Below are 24611 nucleotides of genomic sequence, written 5' to 3' on the forward strand. Positions count from 1 at the left end.
AGGAGGCGCAGGTTCCGGGGCTCTCTAGAGGTGAGTAAATGGCGGTGGAGAGGAATGAGATCAGCAGTGGGGCAAGGCCTGGGGGAGGGCCTGAGCCAGGTGTGGAGACTCAGGAGACCCAGGAGGGCTGAGACCCAGGAGGGCTGAGAGTCTGCACACCTCAGTGTCATGGGCCTCCTGCTGCACCTGCCTCACCAGCCCCATGCTCTGGTAGCCTTGCCTGGTGTTTGTGTCTTGGTCTAGCAATATTTCCTCAGTCTCTCATGGATACCTTCTTCCATACATGTTAATGGTGAATCACTCTCTGCTCCTTCACCTCTAGAGTGTCTTGAGTATGTTTTATAATTTCATGTTTATGTCTTCTAGGCAAAGTGTTCTTTGAGAGCATAGAATGTAATTAGTGCTCAGTACATACTTATTGATTATTTTTCTTATCTAGTGTCCTACTAGTTCACAGAGTCCACCCATGATGAAACTGCTGTCACTTCTCTGTTGGTACTTTTTCCTTTGCTTCCCTCTCTCCCTCCTCCCTCCTCTGAGTAGAGGAAGGCAGTTTTAGGTCTTTCAGAATCTTCAAAGAAAAGCATCAACAAGACCAACAATCCATGTTTTTGCTCATCTTGATAGTCTCTTTTTATGGGTTATGCCAACCAAGTCTCTTTCATTTTATTTGCTATCTTATTCAGGATCCTATCTCAGGAAAGGGAGAGAAAGAAAGCAATAAATTGGTGTGAAAGCCATCCATGTATGTCATTAGGTTTCATTCTCATAAATATCCTACAGGGCATGTATTAGCTTCTCTGATTTCCCAGACGAGAAAAGAGGTCAGAAAGATTGAGTGACTAGCCCAAGGAGCACAGGTGGTAGTGGTCAGCAGAACTGGGTGTGTACTGGCCTGTGATTGTTAGATTCAAGGAGCTGCTATAGCATGATCTGTGCTTTGCTTTCACCGGCATATTCCAGATGATAATGTTACCATTGTCAGTATAAGTTGTGATATAGGAAACAGTCTTGGCCTACCTCCCAGTCAGATATTGTTATCTTTATGAAGCTCCAGATTACCTCTTATTCTAATATGGGTATAAATTATCTATTTGATGAAAGTACCTAAAGAATCATTAATCTATGAGTATGGGAAATCTGTTCACAAAAATTGCCTTTTTAAAAAGAGCATGTTGTTATTTGGGAAGGTTTTTTTAAATTCATTCTTGAGTTGTTTTCACAAATGCTTTGGTTTGAAGCTACAACTGGTGGCCTGGAGTTAATTCTGATATAAAAAACTGAAAATGAATGTGGCATATGTCCCATTAGAGGCAGCAGCTTTTCAATGGCAGTGAGAAGAGTCCTGGAGCAGAAATCCATACTGACTTTTCACTGTGAGGGGAAAGAGCTTTTTCATTGCAAGAGATTTTCTCTCAAAATTGCTTCTTCTATTTTTAGTATTGGCTTCCTTTATTGGCCAAACCACCACACAGACAGGTCAATTAAATTTAATCCATTTCAAAATAACAAACACTTTGGAGCACCAGGTATGTGCTAAGTGCTCATGCAGAGATTAATAAAATATGTATGTTCACTGAGATAATTTAATAGAGCTCTAGTTTTACAAAAACACAGATAATTTACTGCCATTTTGGACAAGAGACAGGGTTCATCACAGTTGAGTTTAAGTAATTGATCACCTTTATGAAAATGTTTTGGGTAAAGGACCATGAGACTCCAGCTCACCAATGACTAGTTTTTCCAAACTCTTAGAGTCTAAATCAAAGATTATGAAAATTGTTTCTGTACCTACTTCTCCAGCACCTCCTGCATTCCCCATTTGCCTACCTCATGCCAGCTACGCTGAATGATTTGTGTTTTCCAAAGACCACATGCTGCTCTTGCCTCTTCAATTTGCACATACTGCTCCTTCTGCCTTGAATGCCTTAATCTCTCTATCCTCTTGGAAAACCTTTAATAATCCTCAATTAAATAGTCACCTTTTACAGGCCTTGCCTGACCACTGAGTGCAAGGGAAAGTACCTCTTCCCTTCTGCTGCTGTAAATCCTGGTAACTTTCTACCCCACCACCCTGCCCGGTTGTCATCATTGCTTCTCTACTTGTCTTGCCCCATTCAACAATGTATACTTCTGGAAGGCAGAACTGTGCCCATCTATTGCTGTATTCTAGGCCTATTCCTGTATTCTAGGCCAATTCCTGTACGTACAGACCATTAGATATGCTTAATACTTGATTGGGCAAACAATAAATGAATCAAAGTTTATTGGATGAAAGGATTTTACAAGATGGAATGGACAGGGACTTTTTTTAAAATCTCAGAACGTGACACCAATGTACTGCCTTGCTTATCTCAGCCTGAACTTGGTTGAGGGAATTAATTATATGATAAAATAGTATGTGCTGTGCTACCTGCACCTACCATTAGCTGACTTACTCCTCAAGACTTATTTTTTTCTAAGATGTAGTGTTGCGAGCTCCTGCCACTATAATTGAGGAGGACTCTCGGCAAAGACTATTAGAAAAACCTCCCCAAATCACAGAATCAAAGATCAATAATTCCCTTCCAGGTACCATCACACTATTAAGGTACAATTTACTATTTCTGTATTTATTTTAAGAATACAAAAACAACTTTACCACATAGTACTCCTTTACTCATGAAAGTTTATTTTGGCTAAGGTGCAAGGTGGAATGTGTACATTAGGGCAGCCATTCCCAACCTTTTTGACACCAGGAACTCGTTTCATGGAAGACAATTTTTCCAGAGGTTGGGCGAGTTGGTTTTGGGATGAAAATGTTCCACCTCAGATCATCAGGCATTAGTTAGATTCTCATAAGTAGCCACAGCCTAGATCCCTCACATGGGTAGTTCACAATAGGGCTTGTGTTCCTATGAGAATCTGGTGCCGCGCTGATCTGACAGGAGGCAGAGCTCAGGCAGTACTGGTCTGTGGCCTGGAGATTGGGAACCCCTTGCTTTAGGGGAATACCGTGTTCAGTCTTGCATTTTGAATGGGCCTTATGTGCTTCTTTGGCTATAGACAGTATGAAGCAGTGAAATCATATTTCCCCGTCACAAGGCATTGTTGTAGAATCAGTTATTTCCTATCTGTTTACTCCTCGGTCAAATATGTTTTATTCTACTTGTAAATTTAAAAATAAGATTTTTGTCCTAGAATTACTTAAATCTTCCTTATTTTATGGGTGATAATTTAATCAAGCAGGTTTTAACTCACATGCAGATGAATTAGCAAATTCGTTTAACATTTTTTGAAATAAGATTAACCTTGAAATTAAAATTAACTCAAAACTGCCTTTAAAAATTTGTAAAGGGTCAAGTGAATTTGAAAAGTCCACAATTTAGTTATCTGGACTTTTATGCAAATGCTCATGTGCAAAAGACAACTCATTTTAATCTGAATTGTTATATAGCAAAATTTTTCTGCTATGTCAGCATAAATCCTATTCCAGAGTCACTGCTCACCATGAAGTTGAGTGTTAGGTTTTGATTCAATTGGTAAATGTCAAACCTAAATTCCTCTTCACCAGTTATTGGCTGTGAAGCCTTGGGATGTTTGTTTGCTTTCCTTTTGCCATAGTTACCTCATTTGAAAAACCAGACCCATATATCATTTTAAATAATTATATAATGTATGTGACTTGCTTACTATAGCCTAACACAGAGTAAATGTTTGACAAATGTTTGAGATGTTCATATATCTTTTTTCCCCTTTGCTTTACTAAAAAATATTACAACAATGACTGAGCAAGAAAATTACTCTACATTTTTATTATAAGTCTAGCATATTGTATATGATATTATAGCAAATTGATGTGTATATGAAAGAATGAATGAATGGTCTTTCTCATAATTAGAAAATAAGCAAGCTCAGAAAGTAAAAATAATTCATATTATAAACTAATTGCTTGATGGGGAAGAAATAGACTGGAAGATGTCCAAAGTTTATTTCCATTAAAAAATGTTGAAATATCCTTGTAAAACTAGGATATATTTAGGAAGCCACATAGAAAGCATAAACATTCTTTTTTCATTATTATAGGTCTTGTCTATGTGGATCTGGATTTAAAATATATATACTAAACATAAGCAAAGTAGAAGAGAGATGGAGAGATTATGCAGAGTGATTTTTTTCTTATATTGAAAAGCTTTCTTTACTACAAGTATATTTAATATACCTAAATACATGATGTAAGCCTGCTTTATAATAACCAAAGGGTATTTGTTTAAAAATGGAGAGTCTTATTTTTTAAGTTATTGCTTCAGTTGAATTATAAATGAAATAACCCACTTCAAAAAGAAGATAGGGAAGGTAGGCAGTCTCTTTGGCCATTGGCTATCCCAATGCTTCCTGCCTAGCTAAATTTCTATGGCCATATTTGTATCTCTAGCTATCTCTTTTCTTTTATACTCATGATCAGATTTGTGTCTCAAGTGCACATAAAGGTATACTTCATACCTTATAACAATTCAAAAATCAAAAATATATATTTTCTTCGTTCTCAGCAAAGAAACACAAATTTATTAGAAGAAACTTGTAATGTAAATGTACTAGAAGATATTACACAATATTGCTAAAACAAACACCACAAGAATTCCATATTATGCATGTCACACTAATTGTAAAATACTAAAGATACTGTCATTCTAAAATAAATTGCCAATTATAGAACGTATATGAATAAAAATTTGAGGTAAACTCATAATTTGGTGAATTGGTCATTTGACAAATTGCTTAATTTGGTGACTGGTTATCTTGCCATGAATCTATAATCCTTTTACTAAAATCTTTTAAAACAAAGCCTACCCTGTATGCTTAAGCATCCCAGCTCTGAAATCCTATTATCAGGTGTCAAATCCTAACTCTGACACTAAATAGGTGATTAAATGATTATCCCTCTACCTTGGTTTTAGTGTGATGATTGAATGACATGATATATGTAAAACACTTACCATAGTACCAGGAACACAGAAAGCACCAGGATAATAACCCTTTTATTGTCAAAAACGTACGAACTGACAGTTGAGGTTTACATAGCCTGGTAATTTTGCCTTTGCAAGTTCAGAAGTAGCATCAAGATTACAACTTGTGAGAGATCCTGAATATACTTCAATCAATCACCAAGTTTGTGCTATGATCTTTAAATAGATGTGTTTTATTATGCATTTGTTATAACTATGAATTGATTCACTAAAAAATACCTGTGCATTTAGGAATTAGTCCTAATAATTAAGTCCTATCATATGGTTTTGTAATTAATTTAGTTTATTGCCTTACTTTAATATTGCTTTATTTTATGTTCTTTTCCTAATCTTTTTCAATGGCTTTTTTCTCATGACTTAGAGGTTAGCATTGCTCTCTCATTTCAATATACTTATAATTAGATTTATTTAGAATGGAAGATATCAAACACTAGATGCCATCTTGCTAGCAAGAGCTTCAAAACTTACTGAAAGTTTAAAATTTACTAAGTCCACTCTTACTAGAAGACTTTATGAACAGAATATATTACAGCATCAGCAATACCTGCATATACCAAAAATCTCACTATATATTTTTACTTATCTTAACTTTTTAACATGTTTTCCAGCTAAATTTCCAGTGATTTTTGAGCTTTAACTCATTATTATAATTGTATTATTCTTAAAAATGAAAGCAAACCTCCTTTCAGAAAAACAAATATATGATGGAACATTAAATGTAACCAATTATAGGACTATACTACTACATGAGATTATTTTAAAAATTCATAAATGACAGAATACAAAATATAAATTGAATTTCATAAATAGTTAAAAGCTTCTGATAAAGTTTCTATTAGTAACATAGCTATATTACACAGAGTCTTAATTTTGTAATTCTATTGTTTGGCACAGCATAGAATAAGCTAAAGAAATGATTTCAATATTTATTTTAATTTAAAAACAGTATGCAATGATTGTAATCACTGATAGAAAACAATAATTAAATTAATAAGTCTGCTTAAGACATTAAGAATTCATTCATTTTTGTGATAAAATAAAGCGAATAGGCAAACTGTTATATTTGATATGTTATTTGTGTTCTACAGTAAGTACTATCCTCAGTCATCCTAGCTGGTCTGTATGTCACTTTTCTGGGCCTCAATTTCTTTGTCTGCATAAGAAAGTGACTGGATGAGGGGAGCCGTAGTCCAATCATCGATTCTCCATTGATGAGTCTCTTGATCTAGGGCTACCTTAATTAAGACCGACTAATACTCTGGGAGAAGGTATTTCCTAATACATAATATCTTAATAAAATCAATTAATCAGTAAGACCAGTAGGTTTAAAATTTGTTGGCTGGATATGATTGGAAGATATGAAAATCTGTTATTCATTTCCTCATTCTTAATCCTATTTATTAATTTCTCTGCTTTAAAATATTTTATATGGTTATATTTTTATTATATGATCATATTAGAGGCACACATTCTACTAATAAAATAGTCCAACAAACGAAAGTTTGTTAATTTTGTACTCCACGCATGTTTTCTTCAAACGTGGTCTTCTTTTAGTCCTAGGTTTCAATAAATATTCCTTAAAATGTGACACTTTTATACTGTAACTTAAAGATCATAGAGAGCTCACAGAAGATTTGCATAGTTACGTTCCCTAGAAAAGATAATACTCAGAAAACAGAAATCAAATCAACACTTTGGTTTAACTTGTACCTGGAAGCCAGCAAAGCACTTTAAAAGTAAATCTAACTTTGTTGGTGTCTACTGAAAGCAGTAGAAATTATTGAATTTTTAATTTCTGGAAAGTTTAGGGGACCACATAGAGAGCACTCTTTTCTGAGTGCTCTCTGTCAGTTTCTTCCCAGAAGACAGACTTACTGACATTTTTATTATTGATTTATTTGATATACATGCCTTTCATCTCCACATTTTTCTTCTCTTTCTCCCTCCCCCATTTCTATCTAGTATACAGTGTGGACTGCCCTCTGGGTCACCTGGAATGTGTTCATTATCTGCTTTTATTTGGAAGTAGGTGGACTCTCAAAGGTGAGTTTATCATGCTTTTAAAGTACACTTTAAAATGAGTACACTTCTAAGTATTGTGACTACATACATATATAGGTATATTGTGTGTGTGTGTTTGTGTGTGTGTGTGTGTGTGTGTGTGTGTGTAGACGATAAAATACTATTCAAAGACTTTAGGTACCATTTAGGAAAGAATGATCTTAGGAGTGTGTTAATATAATGGAACTTCAAAACAACTGCCTTCTGGTTTAGTTTGTTATACTGAAGTGGGACTCAACTTACAGTGCATCCTCATGTCCATTTTAAAAAGACATAATATCATAGTGACTGCAGGCCTAAATGTTAAGTAGAAAATGGTTTTGAACATGCTTGTGTTTCAAGTAGGAAAAGGGATTGACGAAGATGTTAACGTAACAGACATGAATGGCAAGTTTCTATCTTTGCTGGAATATTAATTCTGGAAAAAATTGACCAAGAACAAAACCCTTATATTAAGTGTTTACTAAGAAGTAAATGCATCAGCGTGGCGATCCCTATTTTGAAATTTTAATCACACAGAAGACAGTTGTCTTAATGCAGCAATGATACACACGTTATTTCTGCCTGTCTAGAACTGTCAGCAAAGCACATGATTTTATTATGCCTCCTGCAAAAATGTCTCACCACCCAAATGTAAGAACAATTTAAGTTTCTAGTTGTGTTTCTTAAACAGTTTTTGTGTGAACCAGCACAATTTTCACTATAGAGAAGGAACTTAACAGTATTACAAAAAGTATAAGAAAGCTGTCATATTTTAAAACTTCTCATTATCAAATATATTTATACTAACTTATTCTACTGCTTTATAACAGCCTCAAATTTTCTAAGTAATGCACTTGTGGCTTAGATTTTAGAAAATGTGTCTTGAGCAGCAAGGACACTTTAAGAATTCTTAGGTTCCATTGAAGTCCTTGTGGTAACAAAACATGTTTGATTCAGCCAAGCAGCAAAAATCCCTGAAGGATTTTTCCAGAGCCTCCAGAGGTGGTTACTCTTTTTTCTCTACTATAATAACTGTAATTAGAGCTTGTCATCATTTTCTCACATTGGCAAATGTATTCAGGAACCAGAAGCAACGTTTCCAATATTGAGTTCAGTATATTTGGACTAACATCTCACTAAATAATTGTGCTAGCGATTGTAGTTCACCACTAATTTCTAAGATATAAAAAAGTACTTAAATTAATGCCCAGTTATATTCTATAATTGCCGATTATGAAGTAAATAATTTTCAAATGCAAATCTTATGAATAAAATAATTGCAAATAATATCTTAAGCACAACATTTTCAACTCATTGCATTTTGTATCTTGTGATTTGAATGGTCATTTTAATCATAGTTTTTATTTCACTGGGTAGAAATGAATTTTTCTTCTATATACACTAATTTGGGATAAATTAGAGCAGAGAAATTTGTCCTATGGAATTGGCTTCATAGTATTTTGAAAGAAGGCTGAATTTTGAATCATAAGTCTTTAGTCCAAATCTTGTCTACAGCACTTAACTGTGAACTCTGAGGCAAATCATTTGGCTCCATGGAGTCTCTGTGAAAAATAATAAGACCAGATTTTCCGATAATAATAGTAATTAGTGTTTATTATACACATGATATGTGGTACCTCAGGTAAGCTTTGAAACAAATCTGTGAAGTAATAAAACAAATAAGTAAGTATCAGCAGTCATTTTTCTTCATATAAATCTGATTTCCCACTGCTGCTCAAGGTTATTTTTGTGAATTTTTGTAACTGCTTTTCTAATATCCATGTGCATGTCTGAAAGTTTTTATCTCATTTCTTTGGGCACAAGGTTGAAAACATGGACATAGTAGTCCTGGTTACTCATTTTATTACCTACTTAAATGCCATTAAGCAGTCAACCAAGTATTCTAGGTCATTAAAAAGATAGACGACTGCAAAAGGAGCATCCTAAAGATTTTCTGTTGGTCTCCTATTTACTGCCTCAAAGACTGGTAACATCCCCCTTGTTAGCCACAGTTTAGCCTCAATTCCAGTCTATGGGAAATCTATTTCGGAAAATAAAGCAAAGTTAAGGACCCTTGACAAACACAAATACCAGCCACTTTTCCAGGCTCGTTCCATTGTGTAGGAAACTCCTCGTCCACATGAGTTGGTTTATATACTAACTTTCTAGATTCTCCATCTCCTGCTAGTTCGTGAAGGTACTTCTTGGAATTATCCATTTGGATAGATTAATAGAAACCTCCCTATACTGTCAATTTGGTCCAAAATATACATTCTGGGATAGTGAATCTTTCTTTAAAAATGGGATCCAGAGTGATTTCCACAACATCTCTGTGGATTGGGGTGTTATTCCAGTGACAGACATCGCCTATGAATAGCACATTTGTATGCTAAGGTGTTCTTTTGCTGACAATTTGCATTCATGGAGTGACAGCAGTCCTGTCTTACCTGAAAGATAGTGAGCTGTCTCATGGGCAGGAGAGCCTGGAAACTGAGATTCTTACAATGCTGGGCAGGCTGACAGTGCTGCATACTCTTGTGTTTTAAAAAGATCATTTTAATTTCTAGTAAGGTAAATTTTGATAGATGTAATCCACATAAGCAAAAAATGTTTAAAATCCTCATTAACATTTAAGAGTATAGAAAGGAACTGAGGCCAAAAAGCTTGAGAACCACTCCCATAGAGTAACCAATATAACTAACTAATTAACTAACTAAATAAAAATAATGCAAACAGTAAGAAACCAAAGCAGATGTTACAAATAAAAAACAAATAATGATATGGTAGATTAAAACACAACCATGTCAATGACTATATGAAATGTAAATAGACTAAGCACTCCAGTTAAAGACAGAGATTAGAACAATGGATTTTTAAAACGACAATAGTTAATGTTATTTACATGAAATACATGTTAAATATAAATACATACATATATTTAAATTAAAAAGATGGAAAATATATGCTATGTAAACAATAATCAGAAGAAAACCTCTGTGGTCATATTAATGTCAGAAAAAAAGTAGACTTCAAATATAGAGTATGAATAGAGATAAACAGAGATGTTTTATAATGATAACAGGGTCAATGTATTAAATAGACAAAATAATTCAAATCTACACCAAATAACTGAATTTTAGAATACATGAGGTAAAAATTGGCAATATTAAAGGGGGAAATTGACAAATCCATTAACATAGGGCGAGAGTTTAATACTCCTTTCTTGCTTATTGAGAGAAAAAGTAGACACAATTCAGTACAAATAAAATATTTGAACAACACTATCAAACAACTTGTCTGTCATATAGAGGATATTACCTTAAAATTGCAAGATATATTTTCTATTCATGTACGTATGAACAATGACCAAGATGGCATTCCTGGCCATAAGCAAATCTCAGTAAATGTTGAATGACTGAAATAATACAGATAGTATTCTCCCACCACAAATACAAGAGTAATTTATAATTGTTAATAATTCACAAATCAAAGAAGAAATTTAGAGGAAAATTGAAAAATAAAAGTACAAAATTTAAGTACATAATTTAAAAAAAAACTCTTCTTTGTGGATGAATTCCTATCAGTGTTTAGAGGAAGAAATGTAGATTTAAGTTGCTTATTAGAAAAAAAGAAAAGTTAAAAATCAATGATATACACTTCCATCTTAAGAAGAGCAATTTGACTAATATCTCATAGTTGGTTCTTTGAAAAGATTAATAAACTAACAAGCATGTAATAAAGTTGATCCAAAAAAAGAAGAAACAATACAAATTATCAATTCATTAAAGAAAGAAGTGACATAACTACAGATTCAACAGAAATTAAAAGATTAATAGAAAAAAATTAAACAATCAAAAATATTGATAGCCATGAATTTATAATTAAAAATCTTTCTACAAAAAAATCAAAACAGAAACAACCGGTATGCAATTGGTTAAGGAAACAGAATATTCTGTTTAAAAAATTTTGGGATTAGTAGAAAAATGTCAGCTTGCTAGAGGGAGTGACTTTCTCCAAGCCTCTCAGGTAAAAACTTAGAACAAAAGGCAATAGTTAAAGTTTAGTCTTCACTTCCCTCAAATCTGGGCTCTGTGTACTAGCAGATCTGTTAGGTGGGGATCCTCAGTGGGGGTCTGTTCAGATGTTGCCTTTAGTTTCTATAGGGAAAGCAAACATCCCTGGAGCTTTAACTCCCTTGGCTATTGTTAAGGCTACTATTACCTTCTTGTTTATCAAGTTACTTAATTACCTCTGGGGCTAGCTAGATGCCTGGAATTTCTCTTTAAAAAAACTTTGGGGTTTTCCTTTATTTCCCTGCTTGGAGTTTTGCAGGACTTCAAAAAAAAGGTCAAGGTGGAGGTCCTTGCTCAGGATCAATCTATCAAACATAAGAAATACATAATGCTAATCTTACTCAAACTCCTACAGAAAATAGAGGAGGAGGGACCATTTCACAAATAATTTGGTGAGCTAACATAATCCTGATACCACCTTATAGACAAGAATTAAATTGACGTCTATGTTTCAGCAATCCTTGGCCATCTCTCCAGGAAATTCCTCATTAGCCATTCTGCCAAGAGGGACTCCACACGGTGAATTGTTTGTCACCACCTGATCTTCCCTTCTCTTCTCTCCCAGGCTCTTTGCTAAGATCAAAATTCTTGCTCCTTTGTAGATCAAATCAAATCAGCTCTACCTTTTTGTTTCCCTCACTAATCCAAGCTATTTCCAGACATCCTCACTTTCCTTATCTACAAAGGCCCAACCAAATGTTTTCCTTAAAAATGAGCTCTCCGTCCTGCAGATGAGAAATGTCACTCCGTCACATGGCAGAAGCATCTGTAGTCAGATTGTATTTAAAGACTGTTTTTTAATTACCCATTACATTTCACTACATTTTGAAGTGGTAGTTATTATTAATCTTAATAATTTGTTCTACTGGAAATAGACAATGACTTTAGATTTTGTTTTCTTTTCTTTTCTTTCCTTCCTTCCTCCCTCCCTCCCTCCCTTCCTCCCTCCCTTCCTTCCTTCCTTCCTTCCTTTCCTTTCCTTTCCTTTGCTTCTTCTTTTTCATCAACAGGGTAACGGTTCTTTTTGGTTAGAGTTCTTTTCTCATAATAAAAAATATAAATTACATATATAAGTTGCAGAAACTAGAAAGACAAGAAGAAACACCATTTTTGCTTCAAACATTTGAAGACCACTGCCATGAATATTTTGATTCCAGTTTATTCTCGTTCTGCTGTGTTTCCATGGTTTTTCTCTTCTGTTTTTCTTATTATTGTTGAGATAATACTATAGAGAAAATTGACATACTGACTTTTTAAAAATTGGACTTAATGAAAAACATTTTTATGTTGTTACTAAAGTCATGGTTAATGTTTTTAAATTTTGTATAATGTTACATCAAGCATGAATAGTTTTTTTTTCTGCTCTTTAACAGGAGATATTAAAGGCTCCTGATACATTTTGCGGAATTTCTTCTCCAAAAAGTATACCATTAGCTGCAAAATATGAGTATCTAGAGTGTCATTAACACAAGTTAATCTGTTTCACCATTTGGGGTTTTTTGGAGATATTTTCTTTTCTTTTTTTTTTTTTTTTTTTGCAGTTGCAAGATTTAATAGAGTGAAAACAGAGCTCCCATACAGGGGGAAGGGACCCAAAGGGGGTTGCCATTGCCAGCTCCAATGCCTGGGTTTATATCCCGATCCTTGTCCCTCCCACTGTGCTCTCAGGCAATAGATGATTGGCTATTTCTTTACCTCCTGTTTTTGCCTAATTAGCATTTTAGTGAGCTCTCTGATTGGTCGGGTGTGAGCTAAGTTGCAAGCCCCGTGTTTAAAAGTGGATGTGGTCACCTTCCCAGCTAGGCTTAGGGATTCTTAGTCAGCCTAGGAAATCCAGCTAGTCCTGTCTCTCAGTCCCGCCTCTCAACAGGAAAACCCAAGTGCTGTTGGGGACGTTGGCTGACAACCACTCTAACTGCTTCCTGTTGAATTGGGGCGTAGTGGGGGTTGTGCAGTTGAGATTTCCTTGGGAGGGGTGCCTTCGATGTCATTAACATCGGAGCATGGGCTAGCAGGCCTGTCCAGGGGTCTGCGGTAGATCTTAGTCATGGACTGCATCTGGGGCTCCATTTGAAGAACGATTTGTAGTTTTACAGCTTCGATTCTGGAAGAGACAAACTTAACAAGGAGGTTAAAGATACAAGGATTGAAATGTATGGCCTGCAATGCAGGGGATTACTTGTTTGGCACACTTTACAGGCCCTGACTATCTGCTTGATAGTTTTGAAAAGGCCTGGTCCAGTAAATAATAATTTGGCCATCTGATGGATGCTATCATGCCTAAGTGAAAGGTTTGGTGAAAAGTTTTAAGTAATTTCCATTGGTTAGCTGCAGGCAAAAGTATTTTTCCTTCTTCAGTGGCTAGCCATCCTGAGGGGAGGAAACTATGTCTTTGTGAGGTTCCTCATTCTATTTCTTCTTCTGAGTACTGGAGCTTTGTTTCCTGGAGGGGATTACTCCATACTAGGGGTCCTTCTATAAGCATTTCTAATGGAGGGTCCTGCCTTGCGGCTCTTTTGGCTTCAGTATCCGCTTGGCAGTTCCTTACTATTTCCCTTTCCTTTCTGATGACCCTGGCAGTGTAAGACTGCCACCTTTTTAGATTTCTGTACAGCCAATAGTAATCTCCTAATGGCTTCCAGATGTTTGACAGGTGTTCCCTTGGAAGTTAGGAATTCCCTTTCTCTCCATATTGTTGCATGGGCATGGAGGACTAGGTAAGCATACTTAGAGTCTGTATATATATTTACCCTTTTCTCTTCTCCTAATTCTAGTGCCCGAGTGAGGGCTTTTAGTTCTTCCAGCTGAGCACTAGTTCCTAAAGTGAGGGGATTACTTTCAAGTATTCCATTATCACTGACCACTGCATACTCCACTTTTCAAAGTCCTTTTTCTATAAAGGAACTTCCATCAGCATACAAGTTGAAGTCACGATCAGTCAAGGGAACCTCTAAAAGATACCCTCGAATGGCATAGGTTTGAGCAATTACTTGTTGACAGTTATGTTCTATCTTTTCTTCGTTGTCTGGAAGAAATGTGGCTGGGTTAAGAGTTGCACAAGTGCGCAGCTGCAGCACTGGCCCTTCAAGTAATAGAGCCTGATATTTAAGTAAACAGTTGTCTGACAGCCACAAGTCTTCTTTAGCAGTGAGTATGCCGTTCACATCATGAGATGTCCACACAGTAAGATCTCTTCCCTGTATTATTTTAACTGCTTCTGATACTAAGACTGCTACTGCTGCCACTACCCATAAACAATGAGGCCAACCCTTTGCCACTACATCAGTTTCCTTACTCAGGTATGCCACGGGTTGCAAGCTGGTCCCTCGGACCTGTGAAAGGACTCCTAGAACTATTCCTGTTTCTTCTGTGACATATAAAGAAAAGTCTTGCCCCGTTGGCAAGCTTATCACTGGGGCTTGGGTTAGGGCCTTCTTTAGGGCCTGGAAAGCCACTTCTGCTTCAGGTGTCCATCTTACTAAATGGGTATCGGCTTTCTGAGTTTCCTTCATTAGTGTGTATAATAGCCTGGCTATTTCGCTTTTCATGGTGAAAAGAAAATTCTTATTTCTTTGTTTAAAGTATAATTTTTTTATTTCTTCAAAGTTGAATATCTCCTAATGTGTTTGATAATCGGCTTTCATTTTCACTTTTTGTTAATAGGGTTTGTCTTTTTGTGTTTTAGTAATGATGTTTTTAGGCTTTAGTCTCTATGGAACATAATTTTGTTCTATTTTTCAAGGTGAAAATCTGAATAGATATTTTACCAATAACTGACCAATGGCAAAAACAATATTTACTTAGTAGGCTTTTCACTGGTTCATTTTGCTTTTTTATGATATAATACATTTCTATAAGATCTGTTTCTAGAATATCATCATTTTTGGCACATACTACTTTATATTAGTTTGTATATACTTTATAATAGGAATTATCACTCTGCAATCCGGTCTCCCAAGTCTATGATTTAACCTCATACATTTGGTTTTACAGATGATTTTAGAATAAATCTGTTCAAATATATATAATGTATATTATATATCTCATTTTAGTTTTGTTTTTGTTCATTATATTTGACTTTTAATTAATTTAGGAAAGATTGAGAAAAATTTATGTTAGAGAATTCAGGAGGAAAGTTTTGAGTAACAGAATCAATCATAGAAGATGTGAACTAAAAGTTCCAACATCAAACTCCTTATAAACTAGTCATCACAGATTGTGTTAATATTCTTGGGCATCACTTGACAAAAATTGTTGTTGCAGTTTCCTTACTCCTTAGTTTAGCAAGGTACAAGTTCTTGATCCGTGACCAAGAAGTATAAGGCATGAAGACACCGGAGAGTGAGTAAGGCAAAGTAGGATTCATTAAGCAACAGAAAAGCTCTCAACAACAAGAGGGGAACCGAGAGTGGATTGCCAGAAATGGGGCTGAGTTTGGGTCTTTTATGTGGCAGAAACAAGGTAGTCTTCTGTGTGTTCTGCGTTAATGAGAGAGGTAAAGCTGCCCTCTGTGGGTGTTGAATCTGTGTATGCTTAAGGTTGGCCAGAGTGACTCCATGTTGATTATTACTCATGAGTACCTAAGCAAAACCCACAGGGGGAGGGTGGGGGCAAAACTGCAATGTTAATGATATTACAGTTGGCTCTGGGTCAAGTTAAGGACATTTAGTGGATTTATTTTGCCTTCACCTAAGTTGGGACAGTTCCTTCTGAGCAGACATCCTGGTATAAGAGGAAGTTCTTAACCCCATTTCCACCCTGCTACATGGGGCAGTGCAGATGCATTCCTGCAGGTTCTGTCTCTCTCCTTAGACCCTCCCTATCTGCCTAGCCAGCCTCTAACTGCCTCCTCTCTCTAATTCATGTCCCTTCTAATTCATGTAGAAGGGATACTGTGTTGGAGGGACAACAGAGGTCAGAGAAGCAGGAGGCAGGAAGACTGGGTTTGGAACAGCTAGGAGCTTAGGTAGGCACTGGAGACTCAGAGGAGTGACTGTCTTGTCAGAAAGGCACAGCTGAGATGCAAACAGGATCCAGCTGTTGTCCACCTGCTCACTATTTAAATTACTAGGGTGTGATGGAGGGTATAATGATCCCAGCTGGATCAACATCTGCCTCTTTGCCACGGGAAGACAGGGTTCAAGATTAGAGGTCTCACTGATTCCATAAACTGGGAAAAAGCTAATTTCGATACAAAACAAAATGGGGTAGTCTCAAGAAAAGAGAGACAACCATGGCCACCACAGGGCATGTCTTAATAATTCTTATCAACTAGTAATGTATATTCTCATGGGCATAAACAATTATGCCTCTTGCATATTATGGGATTCTTGATCACAGCCTCCAGATATTCCCTTTCCTTTTGTCTCATCTGCCAGCCTGCCCTGCAGCAGGCATTTGTTACTGTGGGCTTGAGGGTTTTAGTTCTCCCCATGCCTTCCAGCACTTGAAGGTAATGGATGCCTTGTTTTAAAAGAATGTGTGTATGTATGGTGGGGTGGGGAATGACTGTGGGTAGGTAACTAAAAGTGTCTGTCTATACTTGTGTAATCTCCTGAAGCCTCAATTTCCTGTTCTACAAAACGAGGAAAGCCACAACAATAATCATATTGGGTTGTTGAAAGAATTAAATAATACCTATGAAGGGCTTAGAAATGATCTTGGCATATTGTGAGGTTTCAGTAAATGGTGGTTCTCATTATTACCTTCAACATCATCATCTTTATTATTACTGGGGAAATTAACAGACATCATGATCCTCATCCTGAAAACCTTTGGGATGTATTTATTACTATGCAAGAGCTGTAAAAGGGAAAAATTGTAGGACTGAGTGACTTGTTTAAAAATATAAAAGAGTCCCTTGTGATAGGACCTCAGATCTGCATATTAACTTCACAGCTGTAACAGTATTAATTAAATCATTTCCTTTAACATGTAAATAGCTTTTTGATATATATCTGCAGCCAGATTCTCCTGGTGTCCCTACCACTTCCCCTAGGAGTACTTTAAGCGTCTTTGGAAGTCTCCAAGGCTGTTTTTCTTGCCACACTTTAAGATCATCAAGGGCACAATTAATAAGTTATTGCTGCTTGTTTGGAACTTACAGGACTTGAAATAATTTTTTCCTCCTGAGGAATACATTTGGAATTAAATATGAAAACCCATCTTATTTGCTACACTTAAAGATACTGAAAAATAAGTTATGTTAAGAACCCAAGTTTTAATACTTTTATTCCAAAGAAATTAGTCCAATCTGTCTTAATGGCATCTTTTAATTATTTTACATTTAAAATAATTTAAAAATTTCTAGGTACATTTTACCTAGAAAATGTAGGTTAATATTTCTCCTAATTGACTTATCTTGAAAGGTTTGGTACTTACATATTAGTAGTCTTAGAGAATTTCCAATGTGTCACATTTTCATAGAATTCTGAATCCATACAACTGTGCATGAGCATAACTTTGACATAAAAATGAATGAAAGACATTCTACAAGGACTTATTTTATATTAATCATGAGCTTTGATCAGGGGCCTTCTAAAATCATATAGGCAGGGGACAGGGGAGGGAAATGGACTAACTCTTACTGATTTCCTACACAGCACAAGGGCTTTCCATCAGTTTTTTCCATTTTATCCTTACCTCAGAGGTAGACATTAGTATCTTTATTTTATAAATGAGGAACCTCAGGTAGGAGAGGCTAACTTGCTCAAGGCACATAGCAGTAAACTGAGATGTCAGGTCTTAATGCTTCCTTCCAAAGGTCACTTCATTTCACATTATAGCAAGTTGCTTCCTACGCAGAAGGAAAACCCACCTACATTTGTTTCTCTATGTCATGTTTTAACAGCTATGCTTTTTCTAACTTGTGGGCATTTTGATTCTTGGAGAAATTTAAGCCATTTCCCCAGAAGGCAATAATAGCACCTTATTGTCCTCTTTTGACTTAAATTGACACCATCATTCATGAGGGTCCTCTTTTTAAATCTTTAGTTGAATAGCTCACCTGAGCAGCCAGGCAGCATCAGTGAAATAGTTCTTCCTCTTCAAGGCTCATTCTTCTTACTTATCCTAATTGTTCCTTTGCACTTACTGGAAAAATTCTTTTTCTTGATCAAGATTCATTTTCCTTCAAGGTTGGATTCTTCTATCAACTTTAGCTTTTGGGCAGGCAATTTCCAGCAAAATATTTTAGACAGTCAATTCAGAGTTCAGTACATGAACAACTGCAGAGGAAACAGAACTCTCAGTTTCCCTCAGCTGCTTACAATCTATCCATTGTCTTTTATAAACATTCAAATATTTTTGCATCTCATAGAGTTCTTTTTCTGATGGTAGTTTGAAATTAAATCAAGGATATACAGTATCTTTCCTTTTTTGTTTAAACAAATACAACCTACTGAATCTAGTAATGAGTTTTTAAGTCATATTTATATTTTCTTTTTGATATATTCCTACCTGGACATTTTTCAAAAGGAATCCTAAAATGTGATGTTTAAAGAGGAATGGAGGTAGTGTACAGAATATCTATATTCAGAAATAATATATCTGGCAAATTGTACAGAAATAGCATCCTAGAATCACAGCCAAACTATGCCTACTTCTGGAACTACAAGAATAATATCCTATGCACTATACTGTGTCCTGAAGTAAATGGGATATCTATCTATATCAATGGACACTTTGGGAAAGATACATATTCATTTCACTAGAATAACAAAATATTTCAGGTTCTGAACTAACATATTAGTGGGTATGTATCCTGCTGAGCTAAAGGAATATTTTTGTCTGTAATATTAACTGATGGTGGTGGTAGTGGCTGTGAGTATCTGCCCACTTATTAAGGATCTGTAAAGGAAGAATCATCACAATCTGCTTCCAGGTACTAAATCTAAATGAGAACGAAAGCCTGAAAATGTTTATTGTTATGTTTGGTTCCTGCACAATCTTTATCCAAAGAGATGCAATTATATTCTTTTAAAAAATAGCAAGGCAATGTAAATATAGGTATGAGTTTCCTATTCCAAAAATTTAAGCTACATCTTTTCCTTTGGCATGAGTCTAAGTGAGCATAACTTCTAAAAATACAGTCCTCAGTTTCTTTTTTATAGTGAGATAATTTGATTCCTCCTGTAGCTTTTCTACAATAAAGAAAATTACAAGCAAGGTTAAGCTCAGTCTTATATTTTTCATAAATTTCATCAAATACAAATACCTCAAAAATCTTTATCCTAAAAAGCCAATTTGAAGCTACATTATAAGCCAATGGCGTATAGAAAACACACTCTAAACTACCAAGTAATTGCCACAACCTGGGTAGTATTAAGAGTTTTTAATCAGAAATTTGTATTGTAATGTTATGCCTTTCCACAGGGGTTCAAATCATTTTTACCAAGGAGCAGATGAATATATTATTCTATCAACAGTAGCTGTATTTCTTATTATATGATTAGAATCACTTATTGAACAAAGCCTATGCAAATATAATTGAAACACTATCCCGAAATATGTTGTCTTTGCTCTTTGTATTTTATCTTTTCTTCTTCTAATGAAAATACGCCTGAGATCAATATTTAAAGGTAAACATTTTACCTTTGTATCTAGTTTATTGACTCAACTCATGGGATAATAATCATGAAATGGTTTTATTTCTTTGAATAAACTGCTTCCCCAATCTTCTGCCCCAAACCCTCTTCCCATTTCATAAAACATTGTATACAGAGTCTATGACAACATTGGTCAGAAAAAGCTCGTTTCATGTCTGATTCACATCTATTCTTTCCCCTTACCAAAGCTGACCTTGTTTTAGGCCTTGACCTCTCCCTGATCCCGACTCAACTCTGGGAGAAGAAACAGGAGGTAGTGGGTCTTCTTACACAGCCAGCCTTAAGATTATGCTGGAGGGTTTCAAGGATCCTGATCTCATAATGATGTTGGTCTGTTTCAGCTACTGCTAGTGGCCTCTGCTGATGAATCTCCAAACATGGCAAATTCTTCCACTAACTTCAATAAGTCAATATTTATTTTTAATGAGTCTATAACTATTCTAATACATGAAAATTTGTTAAGACAGTGAGTACATAACATTAAGCCATTCTGAGTAGACTCCAACTGCTGAGCTGAATTTTCATGTAAGCGTCATTATCAAGAGAATTTTGGTGCTGTGAAGAAACCACACTTTTATAGCTTATATTCAAATGCTTTTTTGTGTTTTTGAAGACAATTTAAAACTACTGCTGCAGAATTTTTCATGCAGTCATTTGAAGATAAGATCATTGTAGAAGAACAATATGTAGAACCATTATTCTTTTAAGTGACATTAAGATTTGGATTTTCTTGTGATGTTAATTTGCTTTGAATGCAAAATCTTAGTGTTTTGACATGTCAATTAAGAGTACAGTCTTGATGACGAAGAATCTCTGGTGACATTTGCAACAATTAATAAATTATAAAAGAGACCCTGATAAACACGTTTTGTGGCATTTATTTAGTTTTTAAAGCCAGAATAGCAGTATGTACTACTGGATAGCCTTATAAAATAAAACTGCACCACATGGTGAGATTATGATTGATGAGTAGTAAGCTGAAGTGCCCTGCAGGAGCAGAGGAGCCTAAGATAACAATTACTCAATGCTACTCCAACATATGTTACAGAGGCAAAACACAAGTCATTTAAATTCTTCGGATAAAATTTTTCCATGTAGACAGTTGAAGGAAAAAATCACAGATAATATTAATCATTTCTAAACAGTTATTTTTGCACAGAGAAAGTTTGTCTCTGAGCCCCATGCTATAATGGCATGAGGAATTATAGGCTGAGGCTTCAGATTGAACTTAATTAGTGTCTTGCACACATATGGCCCTAGAAGCATCTGTGCATCTGATTTGTGTTTCCTCTGGTTGTGGTTGTCACTGCAACTTCGGTATTGTACCAGCTACCTTAGCATAGGAGTCTGGATCCCTGACTCAGGAAGGATAAGTTTGAGAATGCAAGGTAGGAAGAATTCTGAGAAGATTAAATCAAATATATGAAGAAATATGTGAAAAATGGTTGGTCAGATTAGTGTCAAAGCTGAGAGAGGTGGAAAGAGAGATAGGTTTTGCGTTATCTGCAGGAAGCCACTAACAGAATGATGGTTTCTACAGAAACCCTTGTAATAAAATACCCTTTGATATGAAGTTCCTAACAAGCCAGTGTCTGCCACACAGCAGGGCTGCCTGGAATGTCTGCTGCGGCACAAAACTGCCCAAGGAAGAGAGTCAGGAAACAGGAGAGATTCTATCCTTCCATTTCACATCTGAGGACTGATAGAGAGAAAATAGTGAGAAAGTTACTAGAGTGAAGATTGTCCAGAAGATGAGGCAGAACTCGCTGGTCCCAGTAGAGGCCACTGAATGGAGGCAACAAGGAATACATGCAGAAGAATTAAAAAAGAGGAAGCATCCGGGTGTCTGATAAGAATGAGCTAGAATCGCCTTTGCCCTTTGGAAGCCCTCAGCATTGATTCACCTTTGCCTGCTTTCTGATTCAGGAACAACAGTAGTACAGGAAAAGTAGAGCACACAGCTGTGTGTGTAGTAATTGCCGGTGTGCTTGCATGTTAAAATCAGCATATTGAAGCATCCAGCTCTCTATGCTCACTTAAAGGTTAGCTTTTGTCTGGAACTTTCATCCCACTTCAGAAACCAGATGGAATATCTCACAATCAAATAACAGATGAAGCTGAAAAACAATAAAAGCATGTAACACGCAATTCTACTTTATTCTTGTAGGAGCCACTTTAACTCAAGGTCTCTGAGAATTTATTTATGGGACCCAAATATTAGTAACTCTTAATTTTCTAAAAGAATAGAAATTTAAAAGCATACATTTCTAGGATTAGAATTGGATGGGGAGGACAAAAGTTAATTGAAATTTAGCAAACATCAAAGAAAAAGAAAGAATATCCATTTGTTAAATTAATTTACAAATGGGAAGTATAGCTTTCTGTAAAAATCATATCATTTTCCAAATTTTCTAAGTGTTCAACTATATTCATCAAATCATTCTTTCATTAAACAAATGATGGCAGAAGCTTCAGGTTATCATCCATAATCTATTCCCCCTTCTTCTGGTCAAGAGTCTAGGAAAATCCTGCTCTCATCACAGGTGGCAGGGCTAAAAAGCTCTATTTCTTTGTCTCTATAGGTGTAGGTATGGTCATCTAAGTTCTGGCCATTGTGATACATGCAGAAGGATTGTGAGGAACTTCTGGAAGGGCTGCTGTAGAGCTAATGAATTAGAAGCAGACCCAAACTTAGTGACTTAAAGAATACAAATTTGTTATTGCATTTCTTCTGTGGGTCAGAAGTCTCATGTAGGTCTTAATGACACCTCAAAATCGAGGTGTGAGCAGGGGCTGTGTTCCTTTTTGGAGGTTCTAAGGTGACCTTGAGGATGTCAACCACGCATTAGAATGGTAGAGCTGAAAGCAAAATGAGCCTAATAACTCAACAGAGCTTTCAGACCAGCCCTGAGCTGCCCATGACAGGATTTGTCTTACATTAGAAAATGTGTTCAAGCCATTGTTTGAGGGTTTGAAATATGCAGCTGAAAATCGTGCCTATATAATTCTATAGTCTATTTTATCTAGTATTTACTTGGTTCAAAGCACTGTACCACGAACTAGGGCTACATCCAGTTGTTGCCCCCATAAAGTATTTAGTATACAGTCTGCCCTCTGAGTCTACAGGTTCCACATCCATGCATTCAACCAACTGCAGATCAAAAATATTTGGAAGAAAGCAATAAAAAGTAACAATACAGAAATGAAAAATAATACCAAATTTAAAATATGGCGTAACTATTTACGTAGTATTTACACTATATTAGGTATTACAAGTATGCTAGAGATTACAAAGTATATGGAGGGTGTGCACAGGTCATGTGCAAATACTATATTATTTTATTTCAGGGACTTGAGCACCCTCAGATTTTGGTGTCTGCAGGGGGCCTGGAATCAATGCCCCATGGATACTGAGGAACAACTGTAATAGAAACAAATTTTCTATTAAATGAGTGTTAAAAATAAAATGTAGTGAGAATTATGATAATGGAAGGAAAACAAACTTTGGTATTTTAAAGCAGGGAACACAGTTTTCCTAAGGAAGATGGAATTAAGAGCGAAGAACATTATAGCAAATAACATGCTGATCTTCACAGATATGCTGTAATTGACCTACCTTCAGTGAGAAAAGTGCTTTGCGTTGCCACTCTTAAAAATTCCTTATAGTAAATGTGTGTCGATCCACCATCTCCATCTTACCCTCTTTTCTCAGATTGTCCTTTGGCAAACACATATTCAAGAGAGAACCTCCAAGGATTACATGGATCAGAACTAAGGTCACTACCCTTGAGAGCTGATCCTGTAGGGTCATGCTGTAAACAAGGGAGGTATCGAGTTACAAACTGTAACAATCAGTGGCCTGAAAATACCTGTTCAGGCACAGTTGGGGAAAAAATGCTAGTCTACTAGTGTTCCTTTTGAGGTTATCTGTAATTTTCCTGAGCATAAATAGGCAAATGTGCTCCTCAACTCTAAGACCATTTCACTGCACAACTGCACTATTTAGCTTAGAGTCAATACTGATTCAAAAAGTATTTCAAGGAAGAGTAAATACACTTCCTGCAAAATCCCCTTAAGAAAGTATGCTGCTGAAAGGAAAATGGCATAAAGAAGTCCTTTCAGAACAAGCACTATATCCCCACACTTATTTTAGCCACAGAAATTCAATTTGGTTGAGTTGTCTGGGGACTTGATTTGACCCTGTTTCCAGAACAATGTGCAATGGCTTGACAGAATCATTTTTAAATGGGCCATCTGACGTTTCAGTTTGTAGATATAATTCACCATTTATTTTTGTCCTGTAATTATGGAATTAATGAAGAAAACACTTCCTCTGTGTATTTGAAATATTAAGGGCATCAAGTCATTTTAAGTATTAGTTTGAGAAGATACTCTATCCTGCTTCAAGGCAGCACAGGACATCAGAAGCAGTGATTGTGTAGTGAGCTGTGCTCATCATTAACTGAGATACTGAGACAGTGGGTGTAGTTATTTCCTACATACAATTAATGTTGCATGCCAAGAGCATTATATTAATTTTGGTTCAGTATAAAAAGCAGGCAGGCTACTGATCCCTGAAATCAATGACTGTCAGAAGAGCCTAGACATTGGGCATTGGGTGATCACATGAATAATTGAAGACTGATTTGTTAACCATGCAGAAATGAAGTTAGCCATACAGGGAGACATTATCAATTGCCAGCAATTTGCTGTGTTTTTTGAAAACCACAGGCAGCAATTTACAGAAAAGATTAGTTATTGTACACATGTGACATATTCTTGATTTAAGATGTCAATCTGGAAAGCTGTAAACTGACACCTGGATTTTGGAATGAGGTTATAAAGTTATGAAGAACTGATTTTCCCAGAGACCGTCTATATTT

At 35.9% G+C, this 24611-nt stretch overlaps 1 protein-coding gene across 4 annotated transcripts in view; it reads left to right on the top strand.

The window, feature by feature from the left end:
- Positions 1-24611, top strand: part of NKAIN3 (sodium/potassium transporting ATPase interacting 3) — an 802780-nt gene that overhangs the window by 373373 nt on the left and 404796 nt on the right. For all 4 annotated transcript variants that reach the window (XR_008504228.2, XM_054499190.2, XM_063668809.1 and 1 more), the window contains exon 3: positions 6969-7049. Coding sequence is in view for 3 of the 4 variants with exons in the window: in XM_054499190.2 (XP_054355165.1) it covers positions 6969-7049 (81 nt within the window). In the remaining variant the exon portion in view is untranslated. The remainder of the gene's footprint in view (positions 1-6968; positions 7050-24611) is intronic.

Source organism: Pongo pygmaeus, chromosome 7, assembly GCF_028885625.2.
Source record: "Pongo pygmaeus isolate AG05252 chromosome 7, NHGRI_mPonPyg2-v2.0_pri, whole genome shotgun sequence".
Taxonomy (NCBI): domain Eukaryota; kingdom Metazoa; phylum Chordata; class Mammalia; order Primates; family Hominidae; genus Pongo; species Pongo pygmaeus.